Source organism: Micropterus salmoides, unplaced genomic scaffold (genome assembly GCF_014851395.1).
Source record: "Micropterus salmoides isolate LMB-PRFRI ecotype aquatic unplaced genomic scaffold, ASM1485139v1 Ms_hic_scaffold_11, whole genome shotgun sequence".
NCBI lineage: Eukaryota > Metazoa > Chordata > Actinopteri > Centrarchiformes > Centrarchidae > Micropterus > Micropterus salmoides.
Window position 1 is genome coordinate 21,339,753 of NW_024040152.1, and position 17,441 is coordinate 21,357,193.

At 42.8% G+C, this 17,441-nt stretch overlaps 1 protein-coding gene across 3 annotated transcripts in view; it reads left to right on the forward strand.

Moving 5' to 3' along the window:
* lars2 (leucyl-tRNA synthetase 2, mitochondrial) overlaps nucleotides 1-14,545 on the forward strand; it is a 33,274-nt gene extending 18,729 nt beyond the window's left edge. For all 3 annotated transcript variants that reach the window (XM_038711831.1, XM_038711830.1, XM_038711832.1), the window contains 14 exons: nucleotides 495-602; nucleotides 1,855-2,014; nucleotides 2,401-2,505; nucleotides 3,020-3,135; nucleotides 3,217-3,500; nucleotides 6,128-6,226; nucleotides 8,321-8,458; nucleotides 8,541-8,644; nucleotides 9,210-9,389; nucleotides 9,599-9,768; nucleotides 10,771-10,848; nucleotides 10,941-11,052; nucleotides 12,170-12,297; nucleotides 14,153-14,545. In XM_038711831.1, the coding sequence (XP_038567759.1) occupies nucleotides 495-602; nucleotides 1,855-2,014; nucleotides 2,401-2,505; nucleotides 3,020-3,135; nucleotides 3,217-3,500; nucleotides 6,128-6,226; nucleotides 8,321-8,458; nucleotides 8,541-8,644; nucleotides 9,210-9,389; nucleotides 9,599-9,768; nucleotides 10,771-10,848; nucleotides 10,941-11,052; nucleotides 12,170-12,297; nucleotides 14,153-14,332 (1,962 nt within the window). In that variant the 3' untranslated portion in view covers nucleotides 14,333-14,545. The remainder of the gene's footprint in view (nucleotides 1-494; nucleotides 603-1,854; nucleotides 2,015-2,400; nucleotides 2,506-3,019; nucleotides 3,136-3,216; nucleotides 3,501-6,127; nucleotides 6,227-8,320; nucleotides 8,459-8,540; nucleotides 8,645-9,209; nucleotides 9,390-9,598; nucleotides 9,769-10,770; nucleotides 10,849-10,940; nucleotides 11,053-12,169; nucleotides 12,298-14,152) is intronic.
* The last annotated feature ends 2,896 nt before the right edge of the window (nucleotides 14,546-17,441 follow it).

A 17,441-nucleotide genomic window follows, 5' to 3' on the forward strand; every position in this document is an offset into this window, starting at 1 on the left:
GAGTTAAAACATCTCTGGCCTCGGCCCAGCTGTGGCTTTTTGGCCTGAGTCTCGTTGATATGCATAGCTTCCTTTAGTCATGCAAAATAACTGTTGTGGCGTGCGTGTGTGTGTGTGTGTGTGTGTGTGTGTGTGTGTGTGAGAGAGAGAGAGAGAGAGAGGGGGGGGGAAAGTAGTGTGCACTTTATAGGCGATTGCTTTGTGATATCAGGGAAAGAAGGGTGAGTGGAGGTCAGGATTTTTGAAAATCCCTCTTTGTCTGCATAATGTGACCTGGTCGGCTCTGCTTCTTTGTCAAAATAAATTGGCTTGGCTTTGAAAGAGGCCACGCTGAGTTGGAGTCAATTGCATTATCCTAGACAGCCACCTACTTATGAGGAAGCGGCTGCACCTTTACAAAAAATATCTATTTTCAACAATGAAGTGGAAAATTAGCTCTTTCCAAACTTATACAAAGTAGGAAACTTGTCTTTGTTTCTGTCTTCCTCCTCCAGCCACTCCTGGATGCCCTGGCAGACCTTCCAGAGTGGTACGGGGTCAAAGCCATGCAGGCAAACTGGATTGGAGAGTGCACCGGCTGCTATTTCGATTTCAAACTCAAGGTGAATCTCAGCTCCTTTCCCCATGTGCACTTTTTATTCATTCATTCATCATTCCCTCTTTCAATCCCTCAACCCTTTCCCACCAAATGTTTCCCTGTTGCTCCCCCTGCCCTTCTCTGTTTTTCATCTCCTTCTCCCCAAGAACTGATTGCTTGCTTTATTTTGGATTCTTAGAGGCCCCTGTTTATGTATGTATTTCTATTAAAAATCATGTACCAAAACATAAAAACCCTCACTTTGTTGTTCGCATCCAGCAGGTGCATCCATCTGCAAGTGGCAATTTACCCAAACAGATTTCTATTGAATTTTCTGAGAGCCATATTTACAGTGAAAGTCCTATAAGTACCCTTATTAAACCAAAGAAGCAGAAAAAAATGTTGCTCAAGTCAGTCCCTTAAATTAAAAACTCTTCATACTTCTAGAGGAAAGAGGTTTAAAGGGTGTGAGTGATTTTGTCTTTCTTTCTTCGTATACATGGATCATTAGTTAAAGTTAAAACCAGGGTCATTAAGTTCATTGAATGAATGCTTGTCTTATATTACATCATCATATATCCTCACAGGAACTCTATCCTGAATTATTGCCCCAGGCGACCGAATATATGCATGAGTATGTCTTCTACAACATGACATACTAATTACCCTAGAACCCCCTAGAAGGAGTGTGTCATCAATAAATAATTATAGGATTAAAGACACTGTAGCTTTAATATGTATCAAAGAGCTACATTCAGCACGTGCTGAGAAATATTCAGTAGGGGGAAAAATGGCCTTAGAATTTATGACTGTGTACTTGGAAAATATTTTATGTTGTTTTTCAAACCTCGCTCAGTATCATCTCACTATGGGAAGCTCCCACGAATTAGCTGGCTATGGCTAGCACTTGCTGGATAAGTCATGAGTGTAGGTTCCCCATGGGGAGGGTTTGTGGTGTCGATCCTTCTGGGTTTAGGTGTTGAGGCTTTGGAGCCTGCATCATCGTTTTACTTTTTGTCCACTAACTAATTGATGATTGGATTGTTTCAGCACTAAAATGCATTAATCAGTATTACAAAATCACAGATTATCCTGTCCCTCAAACTATAATACAATATCCTAAAATGACTAAACGTACTTGGCAGACATATTTTAAAATAAACCAGTTTGTGCGGCAGCCTGAGGAGCCCGCAGGTCCTCCTCATTACCTGATCTCCAGTACTGCTGATGACATGGCTACTGAGAGGTTCTCACATGCTTCTTCTCTTGTCTACCAGGTGAACGGGGAGGACACGGGGGACACCCTGTCAGCCTACAGTTCTTCCCCAGAGACGGTGTTCGGAGCGGCTTACCTGGCCATCCTTCCCTCCCACAGACTGCTGCATGGTAGCAGCTCAGTCCGCTCTGTCCTGGAGAAAGCCTTTCAGCCGGGAAGAGGTGAGTATCTCCATTGTACACTGACCCCATCTGTGTTTGGGCCGTTTGCTGTGGTGGAAAGAAACTTTTACTATCACTCCGCTACATCTGCTTGTTTTGTATGTGTGGTCTTTATTGATGAGGAAAAAAATCAATGTACAGTACTTGTTTTTTGACATGTATGTAAAGATTTGTACTATATTTGTCTACATATATTCCATGTCACCAGTATGGATTCATGTTTGGCATGAAGGTATGGATGTCGTGTCTACAGTGCATGTTGATTGAGATTCCCATGTCTGCTTTTGTCTTGTTTTCTCTGTCTTGGTGGTAAATGTGTGTTGATAATGAGCTACCAGGGAAAGCGACACTGCCTCTCTCACACCTCCTTGCCCTGTGTTCTCCAGACTCTTTGACAGAGGTTACCGCTCACAACCTGTTCACCGGCCACGAGGTTCCCCTGGTAATCTCACACAAGGAGGCGTTTGATGGCTATCTGGATACAGTGATTGGTAAGTTATTGGTGGGTGGGTAGGGGTGTGTGTGTGTGTGTGTGTGTGTGTGTGTGGTGTGGGTGGGGGGATTCAATAAGAAAGTGACTTGTATGCATCTCTGAGCTGATATTATAGACAGGCTGAATATATGAACTAATAGGAAAACTTCGCAACATCCATTTATGAGGTGAATAATCATATGTCCCTTTTTTGTCATTTTCCCTAATTAAATCCGTGCCAAACGTAAGTGAGTAATAATAAAAAGAAATGTGATTTTAGTACATTTGTGCAGAAGGTGCTGCCTGAACCATGCAGCACTGCGGATGCCATTATGATGAAACCAGTGGGTGTTTGTCTCACAGAGAGTTGGAGGTTGGGAACCCAAGGGATTGTTAACTATTAGTCACATCATAACATTAGCTCAACATCACCACAGGGAGATTTTTCTATATTTACTCTCTCAAGAGATTGGCTATGTGTGTGTCCATTATTTACTGTGTTACATGTTCATGCTGCACCTGGTGTCTGACAGGTATCCCAGACTGCAGTGAGGAGGATCTGTCTGTGGCCAGAGCTCTGAACCTGAGGTGGACCACAGTGCTGAAAAGCGACAAAGATGGGACACAAACTTTGATGAACTCTGATGAGGTCAGCACTGTTGATAAAATGCAAATGTCTCATGACTATTAAACTATAAATCTAGCACGCCTTGTCCTCTTCTTTCTGTAGTTCTCAGGCCTTAGCAGAGTGCAGGCATTTGACTCCATTACACAAAAGGCCAGAGAGCAGAAGGTCGGTGGCCACCTTACCAGCTCCAAGCTCAGGGACTGGTTGATATCAAGACAGCGGTACTGGGGCACACCCATCCCAGTGGTGCATTGTGGCTCTTGTGGTCCAGTTGCTGTCCCTGAGGAGGAGTTACCAGTTATATTGCCAAAGCTGCCATCTCTCACAGGAAAGGGTGCGTCGCCGCTGGAGGTAGCTCATAACTGGGTCAGCTGCAAATGTCCCAGGTGAGAACGCTCAGATGTATTATTTAAAGTCTTTGTTTTTATATTTTGTTGGAACATCACACGAAAAATGATCTTCATTGATACTTCATCTATGCTGTACTCCTGGTGTTATCATCAATATATGTTAGTGCTTATGGTTATATTAAACTACCATATTTGTTTTTTCATTGGCACGTTTGTCAGAATTTGATCCATTCGATCTAAAAACATTTGTCTGGAAGATGGAATAATTTTATCTGATTCATGTGTGTGGGGAGCCAACAGGAAGTCAGTTTCACCTTGGTATTTTGATTATTTAAATTTCACCAAACAAGAACCTAAAAGTATTTGAAAAGTCTTGTCAAGTGAGTATGGGAATCCCTTAAATAATAGTTGTAGATTAGACCCCATTTGCGCAGTAAGTGAACCCTCTGCAGTGACAGCGTCTTCTCTGTACTTCCTGTATTTCCTCAGGAGACCAGCGCCGACAAAATGAGCCTGCTGTCAGGCAGGCTGAGAGGACTGACGGCTTTACAAGAACAGAGCACTGAGAGCGAGCCTGTGAATTGTGTGATTAAATACTTTTATTTTGACGGGGTTATGTAATGAGTGGCATCTGTGGCAAGGGCAGCATGACATGATGATGATGATAATAAAGGTTATATAAGCCAGCTGTGCCTCAAGAGACGCACACAAATACAGTACATGCACGCGCACACACATTTACCTTTTAATTACACACACACACACACACACACACACACACACACACACACACACACACACAAGCGAGTCATCTCGGTGAATGTGTTTGAAATTGTTTGAGAATGCCTACTCTGCCAGCGTCTCCAGAGGCCCCCGCTGATATGGGAATTCCTCTCTGAATAAGACTAATCACCGTTGTGGCACCATGTTGATTAAAACAATGGCCCACTCAGTCGCAGATGGCACAAGTCATCAGATTGTGTTCACTCACTTCCACAAAACTGCTACAATTCCTCACATCAGCGGTGATTGATGGGTATAATCACTAAGACATCGTTATCTCCTCTTTTCCATCTCCCCTCTGTTGTTAAGTGTCTGTGGAAATTTGTTCCCTTCACTCGTCGACCATGTCCAATTAAAATTTGAGAGGAGCACAGACGAACACAGTGATGGGAGATGGTTTTACTTGTCCTTGAGGAAGTCATTTACTGTGCGCTCGTCTTGTCTCCGAACCTCTGCAACACTGTAAATTGGCCTGCCAACTGAACCCTGCCTCGGCTTAGCCTGGCTAGGAAGGTGTGCGTCCAAGTGTGTGTTGTTCCACACATTCACAGGTAAAGAGAGAGACCACCTAGTCAGTGCACACACACAGTCAGACAGACATCCAGCAGATGGAGGGCTATTTTCCATGGGTAGAGAGCCTTTGTGGAGTGGGCAGCTGCCTCTCTTGTCTCATCTGTTTGAGAGCCTTTTTGCTCTCTCTGGCTCATCCTGCAAACACACACCACACGCATTACACACTCATGCATACAGGTTGCTTCAGATTTAGTTACCTACTTTTGTCGTTATTCTCCTTTCATGGCTTAGAGAAGGTCAGTCTCCAGAGAGAGTGCATCTATGTGTTGTCTAATCTGATCCTCAGTAGTCTGACTGTAGTTGGTACCTAGTGTCTGTCAAGTGACCACAATCTGGCCTCTGATTGGCTGATTTCTACTCCTTTTGTCACTCCATTTTTGTTTCTATTTCTGGATTCTTTTGTGATGGAACGGACTTCATTATACTGCTGGATTTTCTTCACATGAAATAACACCTGGTTTCCAAATATTAACCTTGCCACACCTTTGCCTTGTTGCTAGGCAACCTTCAGCTCCTACCTCATCATCACAGCCTTATTATAGGCTGGTATGGTAGGTGGTCAAGGGCTTTTTGCCACGTGATGTGTGCGTCTGCGCTAATGAGTGTGAGATTTGACTGTGAGTAGACAGAAAGAGACGGTTAGACTAAACAAAGACATCCCACAAGGTCCGGGAAATGATACCTGCTCTGTTTCACACAGTAAAGCACAGAGCTGTGCTTCTGTTTATCTTTATGGGACACTGATTTTAACTCTATTGAGACTCATTATAAAGTAAAAGGCAGACGCTCTCACTGTTCCATTAAGTTCTCTAAATCAAATCTGAACAAAAAACACTTTTCAAAAGCTTTTTTCCCCCTTGTCTTTGCGAATGTCCTCTCCTCCACTGTGAAAGTGATGTTGGCAGATTTGCATCACGTACCCAAGTGCTGTTTGGCTTGGACAGAGAGGGGCACAAGGTGGCATTTCCAACACAAACACATGATCGCGTGTTCAGCCTGCCAGTTCGTTCCCTGTTAGCACAGCCTGTTAGTCAGGGCACAGGAACAGAGCTCTGGTGCCAGTCTGGCTTCAGCTGTGTATCTCTACTGGGACATGACCCCCATAGCCAGATGGAGCCAGCTTTACACTGCCTCTCTCTCTCTCTCACTCACACACACACACACACACACACACGATGTGCCATTTCACTAACCATACAAACAAGGATCATTCATTTGTTCGCTTTCTAATTTGTCAGACTAATATTGATTTTTTGCTGCCTTTGCCAACTCTGTGTCTCTCTCTCTCCCTCCCTCTCCCCTGTCAGATGTAAGGGCCCAGCCAGAAGGGAGACTGACACCATGGACACATTTGTGGACTCAGCCTGGTATTACTTTAGATACACAGACCCTTGTAACCCAGATAGGTATGATCAGCCTCCTCCTGAGACTTCATTTGCTGTTTTTCAATCATTTCTGCCTCAGTGAGGCCTCCAAGTGCAAGCTCCTTTTTATGTATTTTTCTTCGTGCATCTTTTTTGTTTTCTTTTTGTGACAGATTTTAGCACACACTGCACAGGTCTTACTTACACCGTTTGTTCAAATAAAAATGAAATGAAAAGAACAGAACAGAAGGTTTCACAAGTGTCTCCAGCAGTGGGCGTATAAGCATATCTATCTCTTTTTAGATATTTAGAAAAATACATAAATTTTTCTCTGTGTGACCTCTGCTAAATAGAAACTTGATTTTTCTCTCTTGCCACGCACACACATCCGCACTTCCACTAACACACTTTGTTCATATGTACTGTTGGAAAGTTATAGTCAAACACAAAATCACCTACTCTCTCCCACTTACCTGTTTCAAACATGCAAATCCTGCCTCTCTTTACTTACACACACATTCACTCACACACACACACACACACACACACACACACACACACACACACGCTGGAAGTTGCATTCCCTGCCGATAGAGATTATGGACCCATGGCTGTCACCTGCTGGGATGGTGGCAATACCCTGAGCTTAACAAAAGAGATTAATTTCCCAGTGCCCTGACCTATCTGTAAAGCTGCTTTAAAAGGGAGGGGAACTGCTCTCCCCATCACTTTTCTTAGCAGGACAGATTATGGCACAACAGAAAAAGCAATTACACTATTTGTGCATTTCAGTTAGCCTGCTGAGCCTCATGTGCACAAGGGGAAACGATGAAAATAGGACGCAAGAGATGCTGAAAGTAGCAAGTAAGAGGAAGGAAATAGGAAGAGGGTGTTCTGTGTAAGAGTGTGTGTGTGTGTGTGGGGGGGGGGGGGGGTGTATGTATTAAGAGTTCCCTGGCCTGATGCCAGCAGGCAAAATTATTTTCAGCCTTGTGAGTTCATACATTTTTTTTTTCGTGGTTCAATTATCCGGAGACACCATCAGCCAGAGAGGGAGGATAGGGATGCAGGGAGGTGCGCAGAAGAGTAACGACTGGTCTGAAAGGTGACACAGAGATAACACACTGCCCTAAAAAGCATCATTAGGTGGAATCCCTGCCTCTGCTGACCATCATGCCACCTCTCCTGCTGAAGTCTTAAAGAAACAGCCCGGTCTTAGTTCATCTCAGATAGATTTTTATCCACAAATACTTGACTGTTAACATGAGAAGCAGCCGAGTTCAGAGGAAGCCTTCAGAGCCTGGTTTGAAACACATTTTACTTCAGTATGTTTTTGTTTTTTTGGGGGGTGGGGGGAGTTATGTGTGTGTGAAGCCAGTGAGATAAAGCAGGCTTCAGGATACTTCTGCTGGCTTCATCCTTGTGTATCAGATTCAGCATGCCCCCTAGAGGAAGGAACCAGTGCTTTGTAACAAAATGTTTTCTTAGAGCATATTGCTACTGTACACTGAGTTTATGATTCATCTAATAATAATAATAATGAAATAACAATAAACTTTATTTATACAGCACCTTTCAATACAATGTTACAAAGAGCTTTATATGGGGAAATATATATTAACATCTCAGCACCACAGTTGGATAGACAGGCAAATAAAAGGCCAGATAATGAAATAGAATAAAGGGTTCCACAAAAAAAGATAAATAAGAGTGACATTATAGAACTTCAAAATACAACCACATTAATAAAAGGCTTTTATGTGAAGGTCATTAAAGCACGTACATTTGCTGTTCTAACCATGTGTTTCCTGGAAAGAAAAAGTCACGCATTTGATATTTAGCTGGAGTAGTTGGCATGAGTGGTGAAAGCTCCCATCACAAAGTTCATCAACAGAAAATCTAAGGAGAGAAACAAGATGTCACAGCACTTGACATTGTTTTTGCACTGAAGTCTAGAGAATAAATGTCGCTAAGACTACAGAAATGACTATTTAAGATAAGCATTACAGATCTTCAAATATAGTTTCCCAGATTTTTTCCATGTTTCTGTTTAACTTTTTAACTTTCTTAATACCAACTAAATTCAGAAATAGTTTCACAAGTCACAGCTCCTCCAAACTTGCTCTTCTTACCCAGGCCTTTTGAACGCCACCTAGCAGATCACTGGCTGCCTGTGGATGTGTACATTGGAGGGAAGGAGCACGCTGTCATGCACTTGTACTACGCTCGCTTCCTCTGTCACTTCTGTAAGGATCAGGGTCTCGTCGCTCACAGGTGCAGTACTCGATGCTTAATCTGCTTTTTGCTGTGCACATATGTGTGTGTATGTTAATTAAACCCTCTTTCTGTCTTTCAGGGAGCCTTTTCGGAAGCTGCTGGTCCAGGGTCTGATCAAGGGCCAGACTTTCAAACTGGGAGACAGCGGCCAGTACCTAAAGAGAGAAGAAATAGACTTCACAGGTACACACTGCCACAATCTGCAGGGTGACACATCTGTAGAAGATGGGAGAGGAAAGGGCTGCCAGATAAAACGGCTTATAAACAAACAAGAAGTCATGAGAACATCTTTTTTTTTTTTTCTTTTTTTTATGTTGGAGTGTATAGTGACATCAATATGGTCCTCATCCCTTTTGTGCTGCTAAAGCAACTCCTCTCTGCTTTAAAGCTTTTCCCAACTGAATGACAAGTTAAACAGCAACTCTGGACAAAAGTCAAATCACAAGAAATCCTTTGATTCACGCCCAAGGATTTTCAGCTACTCTATATTGCTTGGAGAATAGGAGATCTTGTTGGCTTACAGAGAAAGGAAAGCCTCTTGATCCTGGTCCTATTGACTAGGCTTTACGTATTTTCCTTTCTTCTGTCTTTTTGTAATTGTGATCGAACAGCAGCCAGGAGGAAAGGATAAAAATAGTTTCATTTGTCAGACTAATATGAGGTTTCGCAAGTTCTTATCACAGCTTGGAGATGACAGAATGAGTGTCCGGCTATCTCTGACCTCTGACTCCTAACCCGCCTCTTCCAGCTAAGGAGCCGGTAGCGTGCAGTGGTGGTCGTATAGAGGTGACGTGGGAGAAGATGAGCAAGTCTAAACACAACGGTCTGGACCCCCAAGAGGTGGTGCAGCAGTACGGCGTGGATACAGTTCGACTCTACATCCTTTACGCCGCACCACCTGAACAGGACATCCTCTGGAATGTCAAGAGTAAGACGTGACGCCGCTTTATAATCAAACAATGCCATAAGTTGTTGTTTAGGATTATGAATTCAGATTGTTTTGTGAGATGAAGCTTTATTAACATGATATGAATTGTTTCCTCAAAGAAACAGGTATCACTGTCAAGTGCAGCAAATCTAATTATGAATGTGAAAATATCCTTTTTCTTCTGTGTCTGTGTTTGCTCACCACTTCAGCGGATGCCCTCCCTGGCGTTTTACGGTGGCAGTCTCGGCTCTGGCAGCTGGTGACCAAGCTGAGGGGAGCTCGGCAGCTCGGAGATATCCCTAACCCCTCCTTGCTGAAAAAGAAAGAGCTGGCAGAGACCAAGAAGATCTGGGAGAACAAAAACTACGCTATTCAAGAGGTAGCAACTCCATAGCCTCAGACTGTGATCGTGGATAAATGGCTGAAAATATCTCACTGTGGCATTATGTTAATGGATAGAAATTGCAACAGTCATTGTCAGTAGAGGTCAGTAATGGGCCCATTTTCAAAATCTCAGCTTTTCACAGCAAGTTAGTGTTCTTCCTTCAGTGAAATTGGTGATTCACCCCCACTGCATCCGGGCTAGTTTGAATTTAATTTCTCTACTGGTGCCAATTATTTGTGGTGGTTGTTTTTAATGTGCAGTATTAATTAATTAACTTCCTTTAGCCTTTTTACACTGCAAGAGATTGTACCGTTAGAAGGCATGGTAAAATACCTTTTCTCAGTTACAAGGTACTGTATGATTGCGTGGTCCAAGGTAATATGCTCATTACACAGCCTTAACAGTACATAGTCCTGAGATCCACCCTTTTCATCCAGTGCTGAACATCCATGGTAACCTGTGAAACCCCAGAGTAAATGGTAAAGGAAAAAGGGGATGAAAATTGATTTTAAATCCACTCTATCTCCTTTCACACTTTATAAATAGCCTCCATTGGCTGCCAGGTTTGATTCTCTCTCTTCACCCCTCAGGGCTGGTGCTTTTAAAGGACCTCAGGCTGTTTGCCATAAGCCCCCAAAGCCGAGGCTGTCCTTTTGATCAGTCCCTCAGAAAAGCCCTGGTGATCAACCTCCTCCTCCCTAAGGCCCTTCCCAAATGGGTTCTTCTTCGAAGAAGGCTTAACAGGAGAATGTTGACATACTGTGTGCATTTAGCTGATACATATGGGGGATAAGGGGGAAGAGGCTCATCATTTGGGCATGTCATTATTTTCTAATAATTCTTCAGAGGCAAACTCAAAAATATTCCATGACACACTCAATCCATCTGGAAGCATAAACATGTCCAGCAATCAAAACAGAATGCGTAGCCTCATACTTTATCATTTAACTGAATGTGTCACCTGTTGTAGTTTTTTTGTTTTTGTTGCTATTTCAGGTGACCTCTCACTTCACAGAGGACTTCCTTTTCAATGCAGCCATTTCTCGCCTGATGGGCCTTACCAACACACTGAGTGTGAGTGTGCCATCCGGTACCTTGAAATAAAGATGCCACATTTATCATCTGTTACTTTGGAAATCATATCTTTACCACTGTATGTGTTCAAGGGTGCAACTGCCAGGGTGGTGCAGCACAGTGTAGAGTTTGAGGAAGCTCTGGCTGCACTTACATTGATGACAGCACCCATTGCCCCTCACCTGGCTTCTGAACTTTGGGCAGGTTGGTGACATAATTTTTCGCAAATTTAAAATAAATTATGCACTCAAACACTGAGTGTGAAATGGTTGGCAGGACAGAAAGTTCAGCCATATGCCAAACCTGGGGATGGCATTGAATGTACATGTTAATCTAATTTGTTTTACTTGTTTGTTTTAGATTCTGACTATTAATATGACCACCTCATGCTTATGGTGGATGATAATTTAGACTGACACAGTGACAAAAGGATGTGGTCTGTGGTAAAATTAGGTTATTTCTAATATCTGTGAGAGGAAGTTGCCTCAGGTAAACGTAATGTTGACACTGCTGCTCGTCTGAACGCCCAACCGTGATGTAACAACAACCGTTAAGTCAGTTACTCATTTTATTACTGTTATACATCCTGGACAAGCCAAGGCCATAGAACAGTTCACTTGGAAAATACTCGGGTGTCCATCAAATGAAACTGAAAGCAGTGCTGAGAGCTCTTGGCCAAAACAGACAATACAAGGGAAGCGCCTAGCGAGCATTTTTTCTTGCTCCCGCGCTTGCCTGAAAGACATCCCCTTATTGTCAGTGACACACGTACACAAGCTGTCTGCACACAGCTGAGAGAAAAGAGGTTCCAGGAAAAAAACAATGTCCAACTGATAGCTGCAGTCAGGAAAACCTGACAGATGATCACTGGGAGGAAGAGGTGCGTGGGTCTTTAATGAGTGGCTGTGTGCATTTTGTTTGTGCTTACTGCACACATACAAATGAGTAAGGAACATTTGACCTCTGGTACGCTTGGTAACGTTGTACTTGAATTCACTCTTGCGTGTTGTTTGCAATTCACACACAGAGTTCAGGATAGAGGAAGTTCACATCCTTCCCTTGTGCACACTTGCTGGTTAAAATGAGAGTCAGGGGTGGGGTGGTGTGATGTTGTTTGACCCTTCATCAAGATACTTTTTCTCTACAAAAAGGGAAAACAAATTTGGTAAGAAGAAACATAAAAGTCCCCCCCCCCCCCGACCTTGCCTGTGTTGGTGTAACGGCGGTTTGACAGAACCTTGGCACAAGATACTGTCTCTTCAGTGGGACAGCAGGTATTTTCAATGTTGTTTTCCTGCGTTTCCTCCCGGGTCTCTCCCAGGCCTTTGCCAGGTGAAAAACACCCTTAGCCCCATCCTCCAGCGGAAAGGAGACGTCCTGCAACAGTCCTGGCCCACTGTGGACCCAGAGTACCTGGATGTCCCCGATTTTGTGGAGCTGTCTGTACTGGTAGGATCACACAGACACTCCACACGCATCATTTTGTGTTTGTTTGTTTTTTCTTTCATTGTGTGGAGTTTCACAAAAGTTTTGCCAAAGTTCTTTCAACCAGACATGTTTGTCAAGCTAAAATCAAAGCTCTTACTTTTCTTATTTTTGGTTTTGAATATTCAGGGTTTTTCACATAGCTACAGCCCTTGCTCATTATTTACACATAACTTTATTAAATGTAAATAAATAATTATCAGTAATGAGCATTATAAAGGTATATGCACAAATGTTTGCTCTTGCATCTGCTGCCATTTTCACTCAAACTCTCCACTCCTAAAGCCAAAGTCTTAGGTCCATGATTACATTCATAGTCTATAATTTTCAAGAGAGCCTATGATTACTGTGTGTGTGTGTGTGTGTGTGTGTGTGTGTGTGTCAAGTGGCGTACTTTAAGCTAAATAGACAAGTGGGTGAATAATTAAAAGCCAGCAACAGAACACACCGTGTTATTCCTGACTCATTGTTACACTCTCACTCTCCTTTCTTGTGTCTTTTTTTCTGCCCTTTGAGCTCAGTCACTCAAATAGTGTAAGACCCCGGTTTGACAGTGTATGTCATCAGGATGTGTGTGTGTGTGTGTGTGTGTGTGTGTGTGTGTGTGTGTGTGCGTGTGCGTGCATGCATACACTTTCAAAGGCATACAGACAATCAGAGAGAATATCCAGCTGTAACTTGGATCAGATCCAAGCATTACACATGCTAACACTGAATATCGACTCAGTTAATAGATAAAAACTGAAACTGCTTTAATCTGACCATTTGCTTTCAAGAAGGTTGTATCCCCAGAGAGAATCCGCTAATCCCCCACACACACACACACACACACGATGTGTGATGACAGCAAACGTAGTCAGCTGACTAACAGCACCTGTCTTCCTCCAGTTGGATTCTCTCTCTGTACTCTGACAGAAAGACAAGAAACCACAAGAAGGAAATGAAAGAAATGTGGAGTGTGCGGCGTGTGTAGGGTTTTGTATTTCTGTCTTTCCGAGGAACAGTTTCTGTTTCAAACTATCATTGTGAGGACATTTTTGCATTATGAGGCCGGTTCTCACCACTTCAAAGGACAGTTTGAAGGTTAAGACTTGGTTTAAAGGTTAAGGTTAGAATTGGGTTTAGGTTAGGGAATGCATTTTGTCAAAGATAGAAAGACTGATGTGTTTGTGTGTACGACTCATTTTTGCTCTGTCTGGGAGTGAAAGTGGTCATCAGATGATCATTAATGCATTCTTGTTGTCTTCTTGTTCATCTCTCATACATAAAATACATAATTCATACACACACACACACACACACACACACACACACACACACACCATATATTTGAGCTCCTAGTGCTCGATGATGATGTTGGTTTTACTTCAGACTGAGCTCTCTGTTGTTGGTTCCTCAGCCCTGTGGAAGCAACCTCTCTCCCTCTGTCCTCTAATCATGTACTTGGGTTTGTCCCAGAAGGGAGGCCAAGGCTGAGTGGCCTCAGACACACACACACAAACACATGTGTGCGCCATTCATTTTCAACCACTTCCAGAGACATGATCACATTCACCGTGTGCACGCATGCACTTGCTTCTAAACATTACAAGACTGTGTGCCCTTCCCATACCTACCACTAACTATTAGTTTACAGGGTTCACTGTATATGTGGAAGGAGCGGTAGAGTCTTGTTATTTTGGGACCTTTTATGCCAGGAAGGAAAAGTTTGGGTGCAGCCTGACAGGACAGAACTTCATTCATATTGAGAAAGGGGAATAGTTGAAAGAACAGATTAGTGACTTATCTCATCTTTTTATCTCTTAATTCTTGCCCTCAGATAAATAACAAGGCCTGTGGGACAGTGACCGTGCCACTGCAGGTGTCCAAAGATTCAGAGCGGGTGCAGCAGCTCATCCTGGAGAGCCCGATTGGACAGAAGCATCTCGGCGAGCGCAGCATCAAGAGAGCCATCCTCTCCCCCAGGACCGCCCTCATCAACTTCCTTGTTGACGAGTGATGTTTGGGCGTTTGCCACTTGTTTTGTAACTGCTAGATGGTTGTGAACTCCTGTCAGTCAGTGAGTCAGCACAGAGAGATAGGGTGGACTTTTTATGTCATAAATTAAAACAAAGCGAGTCAGTTTAAATTAACTGTCATAACTTCACTGTGAATATGTCTAAATATATTTTATTATATATTTTCCTGTTTTTAATAAAAGATTCAAGAAGCAGTGGGTTCCTAGTGTCCTATTAAGCTGCAGAGGGAGACTTAGCCCCTCATTCTCATGTTTTTACAATCACACATGAAGATTCATTGTTCACATTCCCCCTTTCGCCACTTCACACCTCTCAGCTTGCCATACGGCTGTATGCTTGGCATCTTGGCTGAGTCATGCAGTCATGATGTGCCTTATCAGTGTTTGTCTCTACCTCTAATGCTGCTTTTAGCTGCAGGTGTCTTCAGAGCACCATACACGGACCCCTGTTTGGCTTTTGAACGTGACGCTGTGCTCTTTGAATCCTGTCACTTGGAAGACGATGAAGAGGCCAATGAGGTCTGGGATTTTTCAGCTTGTCACCATATCTTGGTTGTCAATTTCTGAACTATTCAACTGCTCAGTGTCTCTGTATCAGCATTGGAATAGCATGACTCAGCCATTAGCAATGTCCAGGCAGAGAAGCCAGCAGCACTGAAATGTATCCATCTTTAAAGGCTTGGTGAGTAAGCAGTTATTTGATATGTAGAAGCACTTGCAGTTCCCATGTCGCCTGTAAACAAGACTTTTGGTAGTCGTACCATTTTGCCTGGTATCATTGTATGAATGAACAAGAAGAAATGTGAGACACACGTGTCAGTTTTGCAACATTGACTTCTGTTTGAGGAAATGCTTTTATGTTCCGCTTGTGACTTTTTCAATTGAACATGGATACAAAAACACACAGAGCACTCCTTAATGATCTCACTGACCCCCCCACCCATACTTGTGCTCTATCTTTGACCATCAGGTGACAGGAAAAGGCTCACAGGAGAGACAGAATAACAGGAAAGAAACCAGGAATAAGGGGAGGGGGCAAAGGGACTAAACTCTTAGTTATTCTCTGTATTGCTTCAGATTCAGTGAAATTGATCTCAACCAGCTCAAAACGGAAAGTACTACATAAAGATAGATGTTATATGTTATCTTCTGTCAACTCATCTTTGTGTGCCATGTTTTCTTTCACACTTTCAGACTGGCTGTATGAAATGAGAATTCGATTAATTAGGAGGTTGACGTCTTCCTCTTTTTTTTTGTTATTGCTGCAGCTCTTTACACACTCTCCTTTTCACTCTCCTTGCTAGTTAACACCAGCTGATAAACAGGTCTGAACTTGGCCTGGCCAACAATGAGCTGAAGTTGCTGTATCATGGAAAACGGCATCATTGTAGTAATTTTGGATAGGTTGGAAATTCCAGGAAACACTTGCACACTGCTTGATTAAATAGATAAGAGATGGTTATTTCTGACCAGTGTTTTCAGTAAAATGAAGTCTGAGCTGTACTGCATTTGCTCTAATAATTAATTTTGTCACTAACAGCCCCTGGAGCCATTTAACACTTTTCGTCAGCTCTGCAGTTTCCATGACAACTGGGATTATTTAATAGGCAACAGTATTCCACTGTGACTCACTTTCTCTCCAGACCACAGTCTTTGTCTTTCTTACACATGAGATGTACAGCATGGATTGTCTTTGATGAGCTAAAGAAAATCACACCCCCTCCTCTTGAGAACCTCTGCTGGCGAAAGAAACAGGGTGGAGTGCACAGCAGCGCAGTCACCCTCCAGTGCACCAGTTGAGTCCCAGGACTGGGCTGTGTCTTCTCACAGGGGGACGCTGTAATGCCACAGCTCATTATCTCGGACGCTGGCCTCTAGGCTGGTAATTTGGTCATCCGTGGGAATTTTTTGTGTGAGCTCATTGTACAGGCAGATTTTCCCAAGTCCTTTTTATTGTTTTGAGTATAAAGCTAAAGTCTTGGCATGCATGTGAACACACCACACTTGCCAAATTTATTCATCTGTTTACTGTACACAACCGCTGGCTGCATGGCTAAGTGAGCTAACTGCATCTACAGTTTGCAGCAGTTCGCGGTTACTTTAGCAACAAGTGAAGCTATCTGTCCCATCAGGAAAAAATATTTTCTCCATGACATATGATCCAGTTTCACCAAAATCAGTGAATAAAGTTGTATTTTGTAAAGTAATCAGTGAGGCCAGGCCTTTGGAAATACTCCACACCTCTAGAATCTATCATTTTTCCCAACTTAATTCTTGTCTCATTTGTGTTCTGATAAACCGTACATGATTAACTCAGGTTAAAAACAACTCATTTGATCTCCACTCATTGTTTATTGGCATATAGAGCATGATCCGATGACAGGTGCTCACTCCAGACACCTGGAGACACGATATGTGAATTGACATACTTGAAGCTGTCCATTGGATCATCCAAGACCCATGTTCATGCCAAGTGCAAACAGGGCCAAACACCCCATAAAACTAATAAGGCTTTGTATGCCTGAAGAAATATTGCCTAAACCCTAAGATCTAGTAGTAAAAATGAATGTGTGGAGTGTCTGAATACTTGGAAGTAAAGTTCGAATCCACATCTTTCTAGTTTTTCCTACTTTAATTAGGCGCTAATTACACAAATGGGCCAATGAACCTAATCGGTGAAACCAAATGATCTCAAATTTTCCAAATCCCCTGCTGTTGTTACCACGTGCATGAATTAACCTCACTAGTCCATTACAAAACATATGAGCAATGTGACACATGCAGTGTTTAATTTTAAATGCCTAAATATAATAGAGACTGCTTTATGACTCCTTGCTCAAATGGATGTTGCAGTCATGCACATTATAAATTGCATGTATGTCTCCATTTTTGCTGCAGCAACAACTTTCTGTTGGATGTGTGGTCACTCATTCCTACTGTCTTAACACCAGTTTGCGAGTGAACGAGGTCTCTGGGGGTTTTAAGAGCTGAGGGTCTGTTTTTGTGAAAATATGTAAGAAAGAAGTAAAGCAAGTTTAAGCCTATTGCTTGAAGGGAATGCTGTATTATGATGACTGTTTCCCAACCATAC